The 14,996-nt window shown below is 44.8% G+C and overlaps 1 protein-coding gene across 1 annotated transcript in view; it reads left to right on the top strand.

The window, feature by feature from the left end:
• The first annotated feature begins 1,220 nt into the window (after positions 1-1,220).
• Positions 1,221-14,996, top strand: part of LOC142576284 (glutathione S-transferase 1-like) — a 32,299-nt gene continuing 18,523 nt past the window's right edge. The window contains exons 1-3 of the mRNA XM_075686338.1: positions 1,221-1,361; positions 2,230-2,288; positions 7,788-7,929. Coding sequence (XP_075542453.1) covers positions 1,221-1,361; positions 2,230-2,288; positions 7,788-7,929 — 342 coding nt within the window. The remainder of the gene's footprint in view (positions 1,362-2,229; positions 2,289-7,787; positions 7,930-14,996) is intronic.

The raw sequence follows: 14,996 nt of genomic DNA, 5'->3' as shown, positions 1-14,996 counted from the left end.
AGCAGAGGGCAAAAACGTCCGTCTTTTTTCAGCACAGTAAATTAAAACCAGACGGGTAGTTTTCAATAAGTAATTGGTAATTTTTGTGCCTTTCGTTAATACGAAACTCCTGCGTCCAAATGAGATGCATTACTACCTCGTGTTGAGTTAAATTTTACCGTAGACTACGTTACATCAAAAGGTAAGCACGACCACGAATGAACACGTGTTATCCTATCTTACATTGCACGCGACGTCGCTTTAGAATAAGGCGCGTGCTTTATTTGTTGCTGCGCGACTGCAAGACACTTTCTGCAAAATTCTGTTGCCCGGGGGGATTCCCTACTATTGGCGAAAAGTACGTCGCCTTAGCTAACGATATATAGCCTAACATTTTTACAAGACGCCCACCAAGCATGTACAAACACAAACAGTGCAAAATGAGTGGGCAAAGTGGGCATTTGCCCAGCACGGTGAACGGCTTTTCTCGCTCAGTCAAGCGCCACTGCAGTCCAGCTTGGCGGCTGCACCTGACCAGACGGGCTTCATGGCAACATTGTGCCATAAAGGTGACTCCCTGGTGCTTTTTTTAAAAGCATCTGTAGAGCTATTGTGCCAGTAACGGTACTTCCGAAAAAAATTGTCGCGCGGATGCCATCAAAGTTGTGTTGGTAGAGAGAGCCGCGCACGAAGATAAACCTGTGGTCGGGTCCGGTACTCACAAGAGCACCGGCCATAAGAAGAAAACTTAATGGCTTTTGGAGTTTCCGCAACTATTATCTTTCACAAACCGTAAGGGCGCTTTTCGCATCAAATGCTGCCGAATATGAGCCTGCAGAGCGATGCCTGTGATTAGGGGCAAACTGTACTTCGAAGCAATATGTTTTTTTTCTCGCTAGGGATCAATGCTTTCCGTTTCCTCTGCACGCGCAGATGCCTATACTCAGTTTCACTAAATGTCTATGAAAATACTTTTTCTACTGCATGACTGGAACGTTTCCGCCCTAAGCACCTGCACATTTTGCAAGCACTGTTGCCGGTGAACGACCGCCCCGCAATTGTTTGATCTCTGTTGCACACGTACGTTGTTTTCAATGTCGTTATTAGTAAAGCCATTCAGCTGCTGCGCTGGCTGAATCCCGGGGTTTGTGGCCTTTAAATATCCTTCGCCATCGCTCTCTCGCACCATTCACAGTGGGTGTGTGGCGGGAGGAGCGTAGCAGAAACCCTTGATCCCAGTCATGACCATTACTCTGTACAACATAAATGGGAGTCCACCCTGCAACTTAGTGCGCACACTTGCCAATCATTTGGGCATTGAGTTGAAGCTGAAGAATTTGGACGCTGCCAAGAAGGAGCACCTCAGCGATGAATATCTGAAGGTCTGCCGTAACGACATAAATATGCGCAGTTAGAGATTAGCAAATTGCGCACTGTCCGTATATGACCGGTTCCCACAAAGTGTTTACCTTGCCGTAGTGCTGTATCTGAATTTTTGTACTGCAAGCTGAGACAAGCGAAGCGAAATTTTCATGATTTTCTCCTTCTCCAATTCGCCAGTTGTTCACATTGTATTGCATCAGGTTTATTTTTTTCAATGAGCTAGAACTTAGGCACATACTATTTTCGTAATGAAATATGTATTATTTTATGTGCCTTCGAGCAAGCACCTGCCTAAAGAATTTAACCACGTTAAGTATTATCGTGCCCAATATAATGGTCGTTGTCGACGTTGGCATTACATTCGTTCTGCTGACTTTTTGGCAATAGGTGCACGACTAAGAATACTTCAAGGCGCACATAGTTGAGATGCAGTGTATGCCTTCTGAATGAATCGCTATCGCTGAAATTTGCAGGCGTCATCCGTGAAGTGCTTGCAGATCATGTATTTCTATTGTGTTCTGGTGTTCCTGTACTTAGGCGCCGTTTCAGTTTTCTCTATCAAATATCTCAATGATTTCATTGATGGTTTCTTCTAGGCACGGCCTATAAAAAAGAACAGCAGAGCCCTTGCGCTCGAGGAATGTTTCCCTAACAGTTTGGTACAATTCATAAATACTGTAAAATGGAACTTATGGATCTGCGGCATGCTTAGCATATGCCGGCACAAAGCATTGCCGACGAGGTGGATAATTATTGTGAATAGTTTCTTTAGGAAGCGTGTACCTGGCTAAATACATTGGTGCATGCGTTTTGACAAGGATGTTGGAAGAATGGTTCTGACGCACACTCTTTTTGTCCGTATTCCAGATCAATCCATTTCACAAAGTTCCTGCGATTGATGATGAAGGTTTTATTGTGTATGAAAGGTAAAGCTTGAACCAATATGTTGTAACCATGCTGAATTATTTCTATCCGGAGTGAAACAAACTAAGACACATCTACATAATCAGAAATGTACTACTAGATCTAAGCGATGTTCCGGTACCTACGTCATCATTGCCTACAAGGTTGACGTGATTCAGCATAACTATATACGTTATTAGCCTTCATTGCTAAGGTGTTTTTGGGTATGACTATCAGGTAAATGGGGTCGAGATTTTGTGTGCCGCAGTTTCAATCAGGGCATATTGATGTCTTCGCTCACGAGACATATGACCAACTGAAATTATTTCGCAAATAGAACCGAATAATAGATGTGTATTATGGTAAACTTGTCCAAATGTCAAGCAGGAGAGCTGGTAATGCATGTGGAGATGAACAAAGACCACCACGTCGCACAAATTAGTTATTTCATGCAGCTGTCTTAGAGAATTGCAGTCTTTGCTCTCAATACTATCATTATTCTAAATACCAACTTCCCAAGGATGTCCACTCAATGAAAAACAGCAAGATCGCTATTTACCTAAACACAACCACAACAAAATGGGTAAAAAATATCCGAATTTTCTTTTGCCACAGAACTGGGTGAAGAAAACGAATGGTATACGGCGTTCATATTGATCTTCAAGCAAGCGCCTTATGATCAAGGGAATACTTTGGAGGCTAAATATTGGACAAGGCTATGTTTACAGGCGTACCGCGCGCGATGAGAAGCCCAGGCAGCACACGCAAGCGCACTGCAGGCGTTATCAGCATCGAACCAAAAAAAAAAAATGAAACGCTGCAGAGTGTCTACTAAGTTGACATTTCCAACTTCCCTACGTTTTCCAGGTTTTCCCTGACCACCTTTGCAAAATTCACTGAATGAGCAAGAACATTGTTTTATGTCAACACAGGCTGACATCATGTTGTTTGATCCTGTCACTCTCTAGTAAGCATGCTGAAGCAAAAAAGGACTTATTCCAGTGTGACCTTTGCAAAATTCAGTGAATGAGCAAGAACATTGTTTTATGTCAACACAGGCTGACATCATGTTGTTTGATCCTGTCACTCTCTAGTAAGCATGCTGAAGCAAAAAAGGACTTATTCCAGTGTGAATAGTGAGGAGCAAAATCTATTTTATTGAAAAAGAAAAGAGAAGGAAGGTGTTACTAAAATGAACAGCGAAAAAATTTGTAAAACCCATTGCCAATTGAGTACAAATGAAAAGGAGATGCATAAATAAGTAAATATTTGCGAAAATGAGCTATTTCTACCAACTGATAGCAAGCTCATTGGTATGAGGCCTGAACTTTGTCACAACTAAGATTCTCTCTCAGGAGCTGGGAAGTCAACCTCAACTGTCGTGTCATGCTCTCAGCCCGTACACAACATCTCAGTATTGGGTTTACTGCTTTAAAGAGTTTATTTTGGTTTGGATGAGGGACACCTGCATCTCGGCGTCAGCCAACACTTTGTTTTTTGAACTCAAGCTCCTTCAAAGAGGCGGCGGCGCGCTTCCTTTCCCGTTAATTGCTCAGGGCGCCGGTCCTTTCTGTTCTCATCCTCCTTCTGCCACGCGGTCACCTCATGGATCATTTGAAGCATCATCTTGGTCGATTGTAGAGTCAGCGTGCGATTTTTCGCACTCCCTGGGCGCCGCAATAACATCCGAAAAATCGGGCAGTCCGAAAAAAATGAATGCATGTCTTTAAGGGCTAAAACTGCCACAGACATGTCCGAGAAGATCTTAAGGCCTGCCATTACACTTATTAGGCATATCGGTCCTCGTACTGTGACAGGAGACGGGGGTGCACGCGTGTATAATTAAGGAATACATACTGCATCCAGTGACAATTGCCCCTTCCCACGCTTGTTATGCTTCACCGCACAAGAAAACTGTAATGAGGCGAAGCTAATTTTCGAAGACTGGCATTACGCAACGCGTTGTGCTCTGCGAGCTTCAAAGCCAATCGCGATGATTATAAAGGCAGAGTCGGTGCCATTGCTGACAGCGGCGAATTCTTTCAATAAAAAACATGGCACCGCAAGCAGCTAGGCCTAATGTTGCCGCGGTGGTGGCTATGGCTGCCAGCGGATCTGCGTGCGAGAGTGGCGGTTCGAGGCGGCGAGATAACCAAAATCAATATCAGGTGGTGGCTCTCATTAATGCGATTTCAGAACTGCAGTCAGGGCAATATACATTGACTATAGGGAGTAAGTGGTCGTGCCGCAAAGCCGTGCGCATTATCGAGCATGTCCAAAAAATCGGGCGATCGGAAAATCGGTCATTAACAACTCTAGTTAACTACTCTTGCCGATGACACAGCATCAATGACGATTCGTCGCGATTCCTATGTTACTGGAGCCAGCATTAACACGACTTTCGTTTCTTTTCAATAAAGTAACCGCTAATTTTCCCTGATAGAAGCACAAATTCGCAGAGTTTTCCCTGAGTATTTCCAGACTACTCAAGTTCCCTGATAATTCCCGGTTTTCCCGGTTGGTAGACACCCTGCGCTCAAACTGGACTGAAAAACATTGCAGAATGTGAAGTGGTTATCGCATGTGGATATCGTGGAGGCTGCATAGAACCTACTTCACGGTCTAGCCTGGTCGTGGCTACTTGTCACACTTTCGGCTACGTGTGCTTCAGTAGCATCGAGGTACCGTACGTACAACAGAAGTGGTGCCTTAGTTTTAATAAAAATGAGACCTGCCGGGTAGTTGTTCATCATTAACAATTTAACAGCGTAACTTCGGACAACTACAAAAACCTAGCAGGAGTAAAAGCCAAGCACTGGACCCCCAACGCTTCCATTTCCCTACTCTCTGAGTTTTGTACGCGCCAAATGGGCGCTGTTCCTTCAGCGGCTAATAAGGGGGTGGCGTTTGCAAGTCGATGCTTTATATGTAAATGCAAGGTAAACAACAACACAAAGGGATCACAGAGCACAAGGCCATTTTTCAGTTATTTTACAATGCTTCTTTTCCGCACGTCTTCCGAGCTGCTAGGTCGACACATGCACGGCAAGTGCACGGAGCCACATGCAACAGGGGGCTCACAGAAGTGTTTGTGCAGCAGTCACTGAAAACATATATGAAATTATGGCTACATTCCTCGTTAATTTTTCTTTGATCACGCAGTGTCACTAATTATTAGGCATTTCAGAACATTTGTTTAGTACATTTTGAAGCCTACCATGGCCGCCTGACGATGTTCCTCTTTTTTCTTTGAATCGCGCGGGAAAGCCATGTTGCAAACGCAATCCGGAAATTGTTGTTGATGGCTCTGATGCACTTCGACAATTCTACTGCCTCGAAATTGTGCCTAATGTCTTCGCATCAACTGAGAAGCTGTCTAAGAACATAATTCATTCATGACAGAAAATGCCGTTTGAACTCAGTCTCCTAGATGCATGGTTAGTCTAAGGGAAAATTTAGTATTTTTCTTTTTCCATAGTATCGATAGTTTTCTTAGCCTTATTTGAGACTTCCTTGCAATTGCCTCGTAGCAGCTGTTTTTTTTTCTTTTTTTGATCTTTTTCAATATATTTATGATGTCATCTGCGAGAAATAGTGGTGTTCCACCCTGACAGGTGCACTTATAAAGCAACGCTTTTATTTTCCATGACTAAATAAAATATACATGCGGCTGAAATAAAAGAATAAAATTCTTAGGAATATTACGCATTTTTCTATATCTATTAGTCTATCTATATGCATCTCTTGCCAGTTTCCTCTACCCGAGCAAAGTTCGTTCTCTGAGCACATGGTCTTATAGGTAGAGATTAGGGCTGCTGTGCTCAGTTAAACGGGTTCTCAGATCCTGATACTTGAGTGTGCTAGCGGGAATCTGAGCATGTCGTGTACAGCATTGCAGAGATTGGGTCTATTTGCCAGGACCCCTTTCTTAATTAGTTATTTTCTACTTTTCTCTATGGGAAAGCTGGACAGCTGTAGAATATTTGTAGATATTTCCCGACATATTCACGTATACCTTCTGTACTCCTCGATTAGGGAATGCCTCCATGACTGCTGGTATCTCTATGGAATCAAATGTGTTTTCGTAATCCTAAAAGACATACGGGGAACTTGATTGTACTCCGCAGGTTTCTCGCTTTCCCGGTTGATTACCCGAACAGGATCTATTTTACAATATCCCTGCCTCAAGCCAACCTGTTCTCTTGGTTCTATTAGAAATTATCTTGGTGGCTATTTTATACAGTACTTAAAGCAAGCTAATGGGCCTACAATTCAATTCTTTGGTGTCTTCATTTTTATGGATTACTAATATTTCCTGAAGAATATTATGCAGAAGACAAAGGTTATGTTCAACAGACTCATAAGGGAACTAGAATTCACGTTCGCCAGTCAGCCTCTAGCGTCTGTGCAGGAGCACATTTATCTAGCTAAATTATACAGACGGGAACTTGATGATGAAAAGAAAATTTACAGGAGACGAAAAATGAGATGTAGTGCATACGGAAAGCATTACTAAATCCGGACAACGAGTTTACCAGTGTCGCCGAAAACGAAAGTGTGCAATTATTAAATTTACCGCTGCTAAGTTGTACAGGCAAACAGCCATCTAACGCAATATCGTAGTCGTAGCGTTGAGAGATCAGAGAGCAAACGGGGATAGCACATATTGTAGTTCGCATCAAGGCAAAGATATGGAGGTGGGCAGGATTTGTAATGCTCGGAGCAGATAATTCATAGACCATTAGATTTACAGAATGGGTGCCGTGGAAACTGAAGCGCAGCGAGGATGCCAGTAAATTATTTATGTCGGGTACTGAAATTAAGCAATCTCTACGCACAATATGAAATCAGCTACCTCAAGACAGGGAGAATTGCATGTCCCTGGGAGAAGCATTCTTCCTGTAGTAAACATGCACATAGGCTGCTCAAGACCGGGAGAATTGCATGTCCCTGGGAGAAGCATTCTTCCTGTAGTAAACATGCACATAGGCTGCTGCGGCTGATAATATGCCGCTTTTTAGTTAACGTCTTCGATGCTTTGGGTATGTGCCAATCACAACAAAATTGTTTCTCGTGAATCAAAAGCACATCAGAGACATTTGCACGTGATTGTATGAATATACCTATAGACATACACACCAGGTATGTACTTCATGGCTGCGTTGCTAGATGGCGCAGGCTGTCCAACGGGAAGCGTGAGAGAGGACCTTGGCTCCATACGCAGCTCATGCGCCTCAGCAGCGGAAGTACGGTGTGTCACTACCTTGCTTCAATGTTAATCGCCTTAAGGTCGGCATTCATCACAAGATGGGCTCTGCCGATATCTTTTATTATAACTGCATGGTCCAAGTTATATATTCTAAATAGAAGCAAAGGACTAAAGAAGTCAAGTTTGCTTAGCGGCAATGGTAAGAGTAGCATCAATCTAAAAATATCAAGCTTGAAGTGTTCAGGAAATAAATTTGTGTTCGAGCTAACAGTCTAATATGACTCACGACCGTTATATGCTTAATTCTATACAGCAATGCCATCGCCTACTACTTGTTGCGGAAGTACGCGCCTGAGTCGGAGCTCTACCCGGCTTCCATCAAGACTCGCACCCGCATAGACCAAATTCTCTCAGCAGTTGTCACTACAATCCACAATGCAATGATAGACGCCCTCGTGAGTACTCAGTTTTCACTTGCATTTTGTGGGTAACCATCAGGTTTTCAAATCTCCGGAGCATGACCTCTCTGTCATTTTATTAAGATAATTCAAATGCCTTTTGAGCAAAGTTTCTCTGTCGAATACCTTTTCGAGAGGTCAGGAGTATTAATTTTACAGGCGCGCTAGCTGCTAATGCGACTAGTAGCAGGGCAGCTTCGGAACAATAACTTCCATAAGGAGGTGGTATACCTACCCGAAAAAATAAACCGTAAAATGTGGACTAGCATCCCACTTTATTTTTGGAAACATTTCCAGTAAAGTATTGATTATAATCTGCAACCATGCAGCATTCTACTTCTGGCTTCTGGGTGCTGAATTCAAATGCTTCCTCGAGTGCTTAGACAGGTTCTTCCACTTTGTTAATGACAATAAATGCGAGAATATTTTGTGGAACGACTTCATCATAGACCTCCTATGTCAAAACTGTCGCCTGGATAGCCTTATGTATGTGTGCTTTCTAACGGTTGCTACAATGCAATCGAGGCACATACTCGAGTCACTGCACAGTCCGAAACATTGATAGATGTTTTCATAACGAACATCAACACTTCACTAACCAGGGCGGGTATAGTTCGCTGTTACGTTCGCGACCAGGTGGGAATGAATTTTCCTAATGACTGTGATTATTAAAATGACTGTTATTGTGCAATATTTTAGTTTAACGTAGATATATTACTAATGACTAAGATTTTAGTTTCAAGTAGATTCAAAAATGAATTTTGATGATTTTCATTTTACGCTCTCATCACTTGCTTAATTTTTGTCTTCAAAAGTAAACAATTGTCTGCACTTTCTTTTATTGTATTTGATTCTACATGGAAAGAAAAATTTCAAACCCTAAGGGTGGCTTCTCGTGTCTGTACGTCAACGCTTGTACCTCACAAAATGGTGTTTAGGGAACTGATACACCCATTTGTTTGAAAGGGCAATTTTCGGGAATTGCGCACATTTGCCCAATATCTCGTGTGTGCCGCAATGGTATGCGAGGGGCTGACCAAATAAATACACAAAACATAATCATGAAATATTGCCGGTGGCGTCGACTCGAGGCGTTAAGTCCGAATGACCAGCCGAGCTCGTTAGAAGAACTTTAACAATTGATCCAATACTGTCGCATCGGGGTTGAGTGCAGGCAGCAGACGACATACCAGCAACGTGTCTCGTACGCCGGTGAACGGTAGCATTCCGGCAGCTGTAAGAGGCAGCCAACGTCGTCACCTGCTGTCCTCACTAACAAGGCCATGACGATGGATAGTTAGTTATTTATAGTTTTATGGCGCAAGAGGAATTATGGCTATGATGCTCCCCATAACAAGGGAGGTGGCGCGCATCTTTTGCCAGAAGGAACATTCAACGCAGAATTGAAACGCAGTGATTGATAACTTCGAGAAAAAGAGTCTTCTCTCCGCAGGGGCGTCTGCGTAAGCAGGCGTTTGGTGTGTTGCGACACCACGTACCCTAGCAGACGAAGGCTGGACCCTCCCGCGTGTAGCCGTGCGCGGCTTCAACGTGTCTGGGGATAAGGGCATTCTGGGGATTGAGCCGATGCTGGGTGTTTGGACCTTTAAGGCCCCCGGCGGAGGCAACACACCGCTTCGGCCTCGCTTCCACATTGACGGCACCTCCTGACTGACCCACATGGAGGAAATCGGCAGTCGCCTTTTCCTGTCTCTCTCTTCCTACAACCTCCGTCTTTCCCGTAGTTTCCCCTTTCCTGTCTCCTTCTCTCTTCTATTTACTTTCTTCTCCTTGGCGGCAAGTGTTAACCCTGTGTGGCTATCCAACCTTGGGTGCACCATATTTGATTATAGTGTCGGCGTACGACTGGCGTCGTGCAGACTTGTGTGCAAGCTCTGCCGCGTCCCCCGTTGTGCTCCGTGGTGGGCGGTCGGCGCTGTTACCGAATGTTCATATATTTTTATGGAAACTTCTTTCCCCCACCTTCCTGATCGCCCTCAGAAACGAGGGCCCACAGAAGATGTCTTCAAGTTTTTCGGACACCAAATCCAGAATTTTCCCCGCTTCCATGTTATTCACTCTGAAAAGTCAAAGAAAGCAGTGCGAACCATTTCACCATTCCTTGTTTCAAAGTCATTGGCTGTTGTTTTTGGTCCAGGTTACAAGGTGTCGAGGACGGCAAGCGGTGACCTGCTCTTGGAGTTCCGCGATCTGAAAGGGTATGAGAAACTACCGAAGCTAGTGTCATTTGGGGAGAGCCACATAACAGTAATCCTGCACCGTACAATGAACACCACCCGTGGTGTTGTGTCGGATGATGATTTGCTTGATCTGACTGAAGCGGAATTCCTGGAGGGCTTCAGTGAGCAAAATGTGATCAATGTCAAAAGAATTAAGATGAGGCGGGATGGCAAAGAGATTCAGACGAAGCACCTTTGGTTCAAGTGTCTAGCCCGAGTCAATCGAGGCCGGGTACATCAAGCTCCGTGTTAGGCCGTACGTGCCAAATCCACTGCGTTGTTTCAAATGCCAGCGCTTCGGCCACAGCTCACAGAGCTGCCGAGGCCGCCAAACTTGTGCGAAATGCAGCGCCCAAGAACACATCTCTGAAGGTTGTGAGAATGCTCTCCACTATGTAAACTGAGCCGGGGATCACGCCGCGTGCTCGTGGTCGTGCCCCTCCTAGAAGAAGGAACAAGAAATTGTAACTATCAATGTAAAAGAGAATATATCGTTCAAAGAGGCACGCAGGCGGGTAGCCTACCTGCCAAAGAAAAGCTTTGCCGAAGTGGCGCGTCAGGGAGCAGCGTCACAACGGCCTCCGGCGGTTGTCCGACTCACAAGCAGTGAGTCAGCAGATACGCCATCTGCCCCCACGGTGGTTGCAGCTTGCGCTGCTCCGCCAACCGAGCAGAAGGGACCATCGAACCTGAAGGTGGGCGCAGCCGAGGCTGCCTCGACCTCCCGGCCCCTTCCAGCGCTGGCAACAGCCGGCGCAGCCAAATCCCTCAGGGAGCCCCTTCGACCTCCGGGCTGGTGGGCGCAGGGGTCTTGCCCTCCGAGGCGGGACTCTCTCTGGTAGCTTCTCGCTCGCAAGAGCGCATGTCCGGAGCCTCACTAGAGGCATTGAACAGTACACCTGTCCTCAAGGCGCACCAAACGCCTGAGGAGCGCTGAGGCTCCCTCGAACGCTTCAGAAAGGGGAACACCCCGGTTACAGAGCCTCGAAAGAGCTCTGTAATCTAAGGCATCACTCCCGTTTCGGTACACACAGCACGTATTTACTTCCAATATGGAAACACAAATTATTCAATAGAACGTCAGATGTCTCCTTAGAAACCTTCATGATGTGCAAGAACTCATCCACAAACACAATACAAAAGTGCTGTGTTTTCAGGAAACACATTAAAACCAAAATACACAAACTTTCTTCGACAGTATGTTACTTTTCGCAAAGATCGCGACAATGCAATCGCATCATCGGACGGTGTTGCAATTGTAATTCAAAAAAAGCATAGCGTGTCAGCGTTTGCAGCTACGAACGGCCCTTGAAGCAGTGGCTGTTCGAGTTGTTCTGCTAAACAAACTTATCTCTATTTGCTGGCTTTATATACCCCCACATTACTAACTAAGTAAACATGAATTTTAGTCCTTTATACAATTAATTGCCAGAACCCTATGCTGTTCTTGGCGATTTCAATGCACACAACTACCTGTGGGGCGACCCTCGTATAGATACGCGAGGATGTCTTCTTGAACAGTTCCGTTTGTATTCTGGTGCGTGCCTGTTGAATAAGAAGGAACCCACATATTACTCTCTCGCAAACAGAACCTGTTCTTCAATAGATCTTCGCATAGTTTCCCCGTCGATACTGCCTAAACTTGAATGGGAAGTTACCAACAACCCTTACGGCAGCGACCACTTCCCCATACTACTAAGAACATCTAAAGAAAACAAATATCCACCACAGGCTCCTAGGCGGAAGATCGATACAACCGACTGGGAGAAATTCCTAACTCTTATTAGTATCTCATGGGCTGACATGTCTTTGTTAGGAATTGATGCTGCTGTGGAATATTTTACAGTCTTCATAATAGATGCCGCATCTAAATGAATATCTGAAGTTAGTGGCTTGGCATGCAAACGGCGCGTCCCGTGGTGGAACGACGAATGTAGGATCGCTCGTAAGAAACAAAGCAAAGTGTGGGGGTTGCTCCGCGCCTGTCCCACTTCGGAGAATCTTATTGACTTTAGGAAAGTAAAATCTGAAGGCAGGAGAACGCGCCGACAGGCCAGAAGAGAGAGTTGGCAGAAGTTTTTATCGGGCATCAACTCGTATACAGATGAGGCCAAAGACTGGAACAGGGTTAATAGGATAAGAGGGCGACAAACATACTCCCTCCCTTTGGTAAACACACAAGGCGATACCCTGCAAGACCAGGCAGATTCACTTGGGGAGCATTTTGAGAGTGTGTCAAGTTCAACCAATTATTCCCACTCTTTTCTCAAATATCAACAAATAGAAGAACGTAAGCCATTCACAAGAAAAAGTCGAGTGAATGAGTCTCAAAACCGTCCTTTTAGTATTGCAGAGTTGAGAGCTGCCTTGAGCGCATGCAAGACCACTGCACCGGGAACTGACAGAATCATGTTTGAAATGATCAAAAACTTACACAATGACACCCAAGTTACACGACTCGCACTTTTCAACACCATTTGGGCTGTAGGATACCTTCCAAGTGCATGGAAAGAAGCCATTGGTGTCCCTGTTTTGAAACAAGGCAAAGATTCTTCCTCAATGGCAAGCTACCGTCCGATAGCCCTCACAAGTTGCCTTTGTAAGGTATTCGGAAAAATGATTAATCGGCCGCTCATTCACTTCCTTGAACTGAGCAAAATGCTTGATCCCTATCAGCGTGGCTTCAGAGAAGGGCGCTCCACAACTGATCACCTTGTACGTATTGAAGGAAATATCCGGGACGCAGTTGTGCACAAACAGTGTTTCTTATCCATATTCACTGATATGGAGAAAGCGTACGACACAACGTGGCGTTACGGAATCTTAAGAGACTTGTGAGAAATGGGCATCCAAGGTAATATGCTAAACCAAATAGAAAGCTATCTGTCCAATCGTACCTTCCGGATAAAAGTCGGCAATATTCTTTCACGTCTTTTTACGCAAGAAATGGGTGTACCCCGAGGAGGCGTGCTCAGCTGCACGCTCTATATCGTGAAGATGAACACGCTTCGTGCTTCATTACCACCGGCCATCTTTTATTCTGTCTACGTGGACGACATTCAAATAGCTTTCAAATCCTGTAACCTCGCAGTGTGCGAAAGACAGGTACAGCATGGCCTGAACAAAGTGTCAAAGTGGGCAGACATAAATGGATCTAAAATCAATCCTAACAAAAGGTATTGTGTTCTTTTTACAAGAAAGAGAGGCCTGATCCCAGATCCTTGCTTAGAACTGTGCGGACAAAAGATACCTGTAAACAAAGAGCACAAATTTCTAGGTGTTATACTTGACTACAGACTCACTTTCCTCCCACACATTAAACTTCTTAAAGAAAAATGTCTAAAAACAATGAACATAATGAAACTTCTATCCCTGACTACGTAGGGTAGTGCCAGGAAGTGCCTAATGAATCTCTATAAGAGCCTCATTCGATCACGATTGGACTATGGTGCCGTGATTTATCACTCTGCCGCCCCGAGCGCGCTAAAGTTGCTAGACCCAGTCCACCATTTAGGAATCCGACTGGCCACTGGCGCTTTCAGAACAAGTCCCATACAAAGTTTATATCTAGAATCAAATGAGTGGCCACTTCATCTGCAGAGAACATACATCAGCCAAACATATTTTCTGAAAGTCCACTCTAATCCTCAACATCCGTGTTTTAATACCATTAACGATATGACATATGCTACACTCTTTCGTAATCGTCCCTCCGTAAGACAGCTTCTCTCGCTGCGTGTGAGGGAGCTTAGTCATGAAATGCATATCCCACTTCTCGAGCTTCGCCTAATGCATCCAACCAAGCTGCTACCTCCTTTGGAATGGCAGCTGATGCAATGCGATATATTTTTCATGCAAGTTACAAAACACGCTCCAGAGGTTGAAATCCAAAGGCATTTCCGGGAATTCCTGCACAAACACTCCTGCACGGAGTTCTACACAGACACATCGAAGTCACACGACGGGGTGTCCTATGCAGCCGTCGGTACATCCTTCTCGGAATCCGATGTACTGCATCCGGAAACTAATATCTTTACGGCTGAGGCCTATGCATTGTTGTCGACTGTAAAGCATATAAAGTAAACAAAACTCCAGAAATCAGCTATATATACCGACTCCCTTAGTGTTGTGAAGGCCTTGATGTCGTTCTGTAACCACAAAAATTCGGTAATTAATGAACTCTACTCCGTCTTCTGTAAAGCATATATATCTAACCAACATGTGATTATATGCTGGGTGCCTGGACATAGGGGCATCGAGGGCAACGTTCTAGCGGACCAGATGGCCACATCATTTCATTGCATGCAGTTAATCCTACTGCTTCAGTCCCTGTCAGAGACTTGAAGCCTTTCTTAAGAAGGAAACTGCGGTACCACTGGCAACGCATGTGGGACGCAGAAGTAAATAACAAACTACACGTGATAAAGCCACAGTTAGGTTCTTGGCCCTCCGTAACAAAATCACGGCGAACAGATGTCGTATTCTGTCGCCTCAGAATAGGACACACATTTGGCACGCATAACATTTTACTTACTGAAAATGATCCTCCAACCTGCGGTAGATGCAGGGAGAGGCTGACCGTCTTCCACGTCCTCCTGCAGTTTCGGGCAGCCGAATCTGAGAGAAAGAAACATTTTCCCCTAGCATACCGGCAGCACATCCCCCTTCATCCTGTATTTTCACTCGGCCCAGAACCGCTATTTGCCACCAACGCAGTCCTAAGTTTTCCGAAAGATGTTGTGTTGCATGTTGTTAGCGCCACATGTTCGTAGCGTCTCCTCTTTCTGAGGATGCCGCTGTGATAGCTCTTTCGTATAGTACATG

This window comes from Dermacentor variabilis, chromosome 3, assembly GCF_050947875.1.
Source record: "Dermacentor variabilis isolate Ectoservices chromosome 3, ASM5094787v1, whole genome shotgun sequence".
Taxonomy (NCBI): Eukaryota; Metazoa; Arthropoda; class Arachnida; order Ixodida; family Ixodidae; genus Dermacentor; species Dermacentor variabilis.
This window is presented reverse-complemented; position numbering and strand designations above follow the sequence as displayed.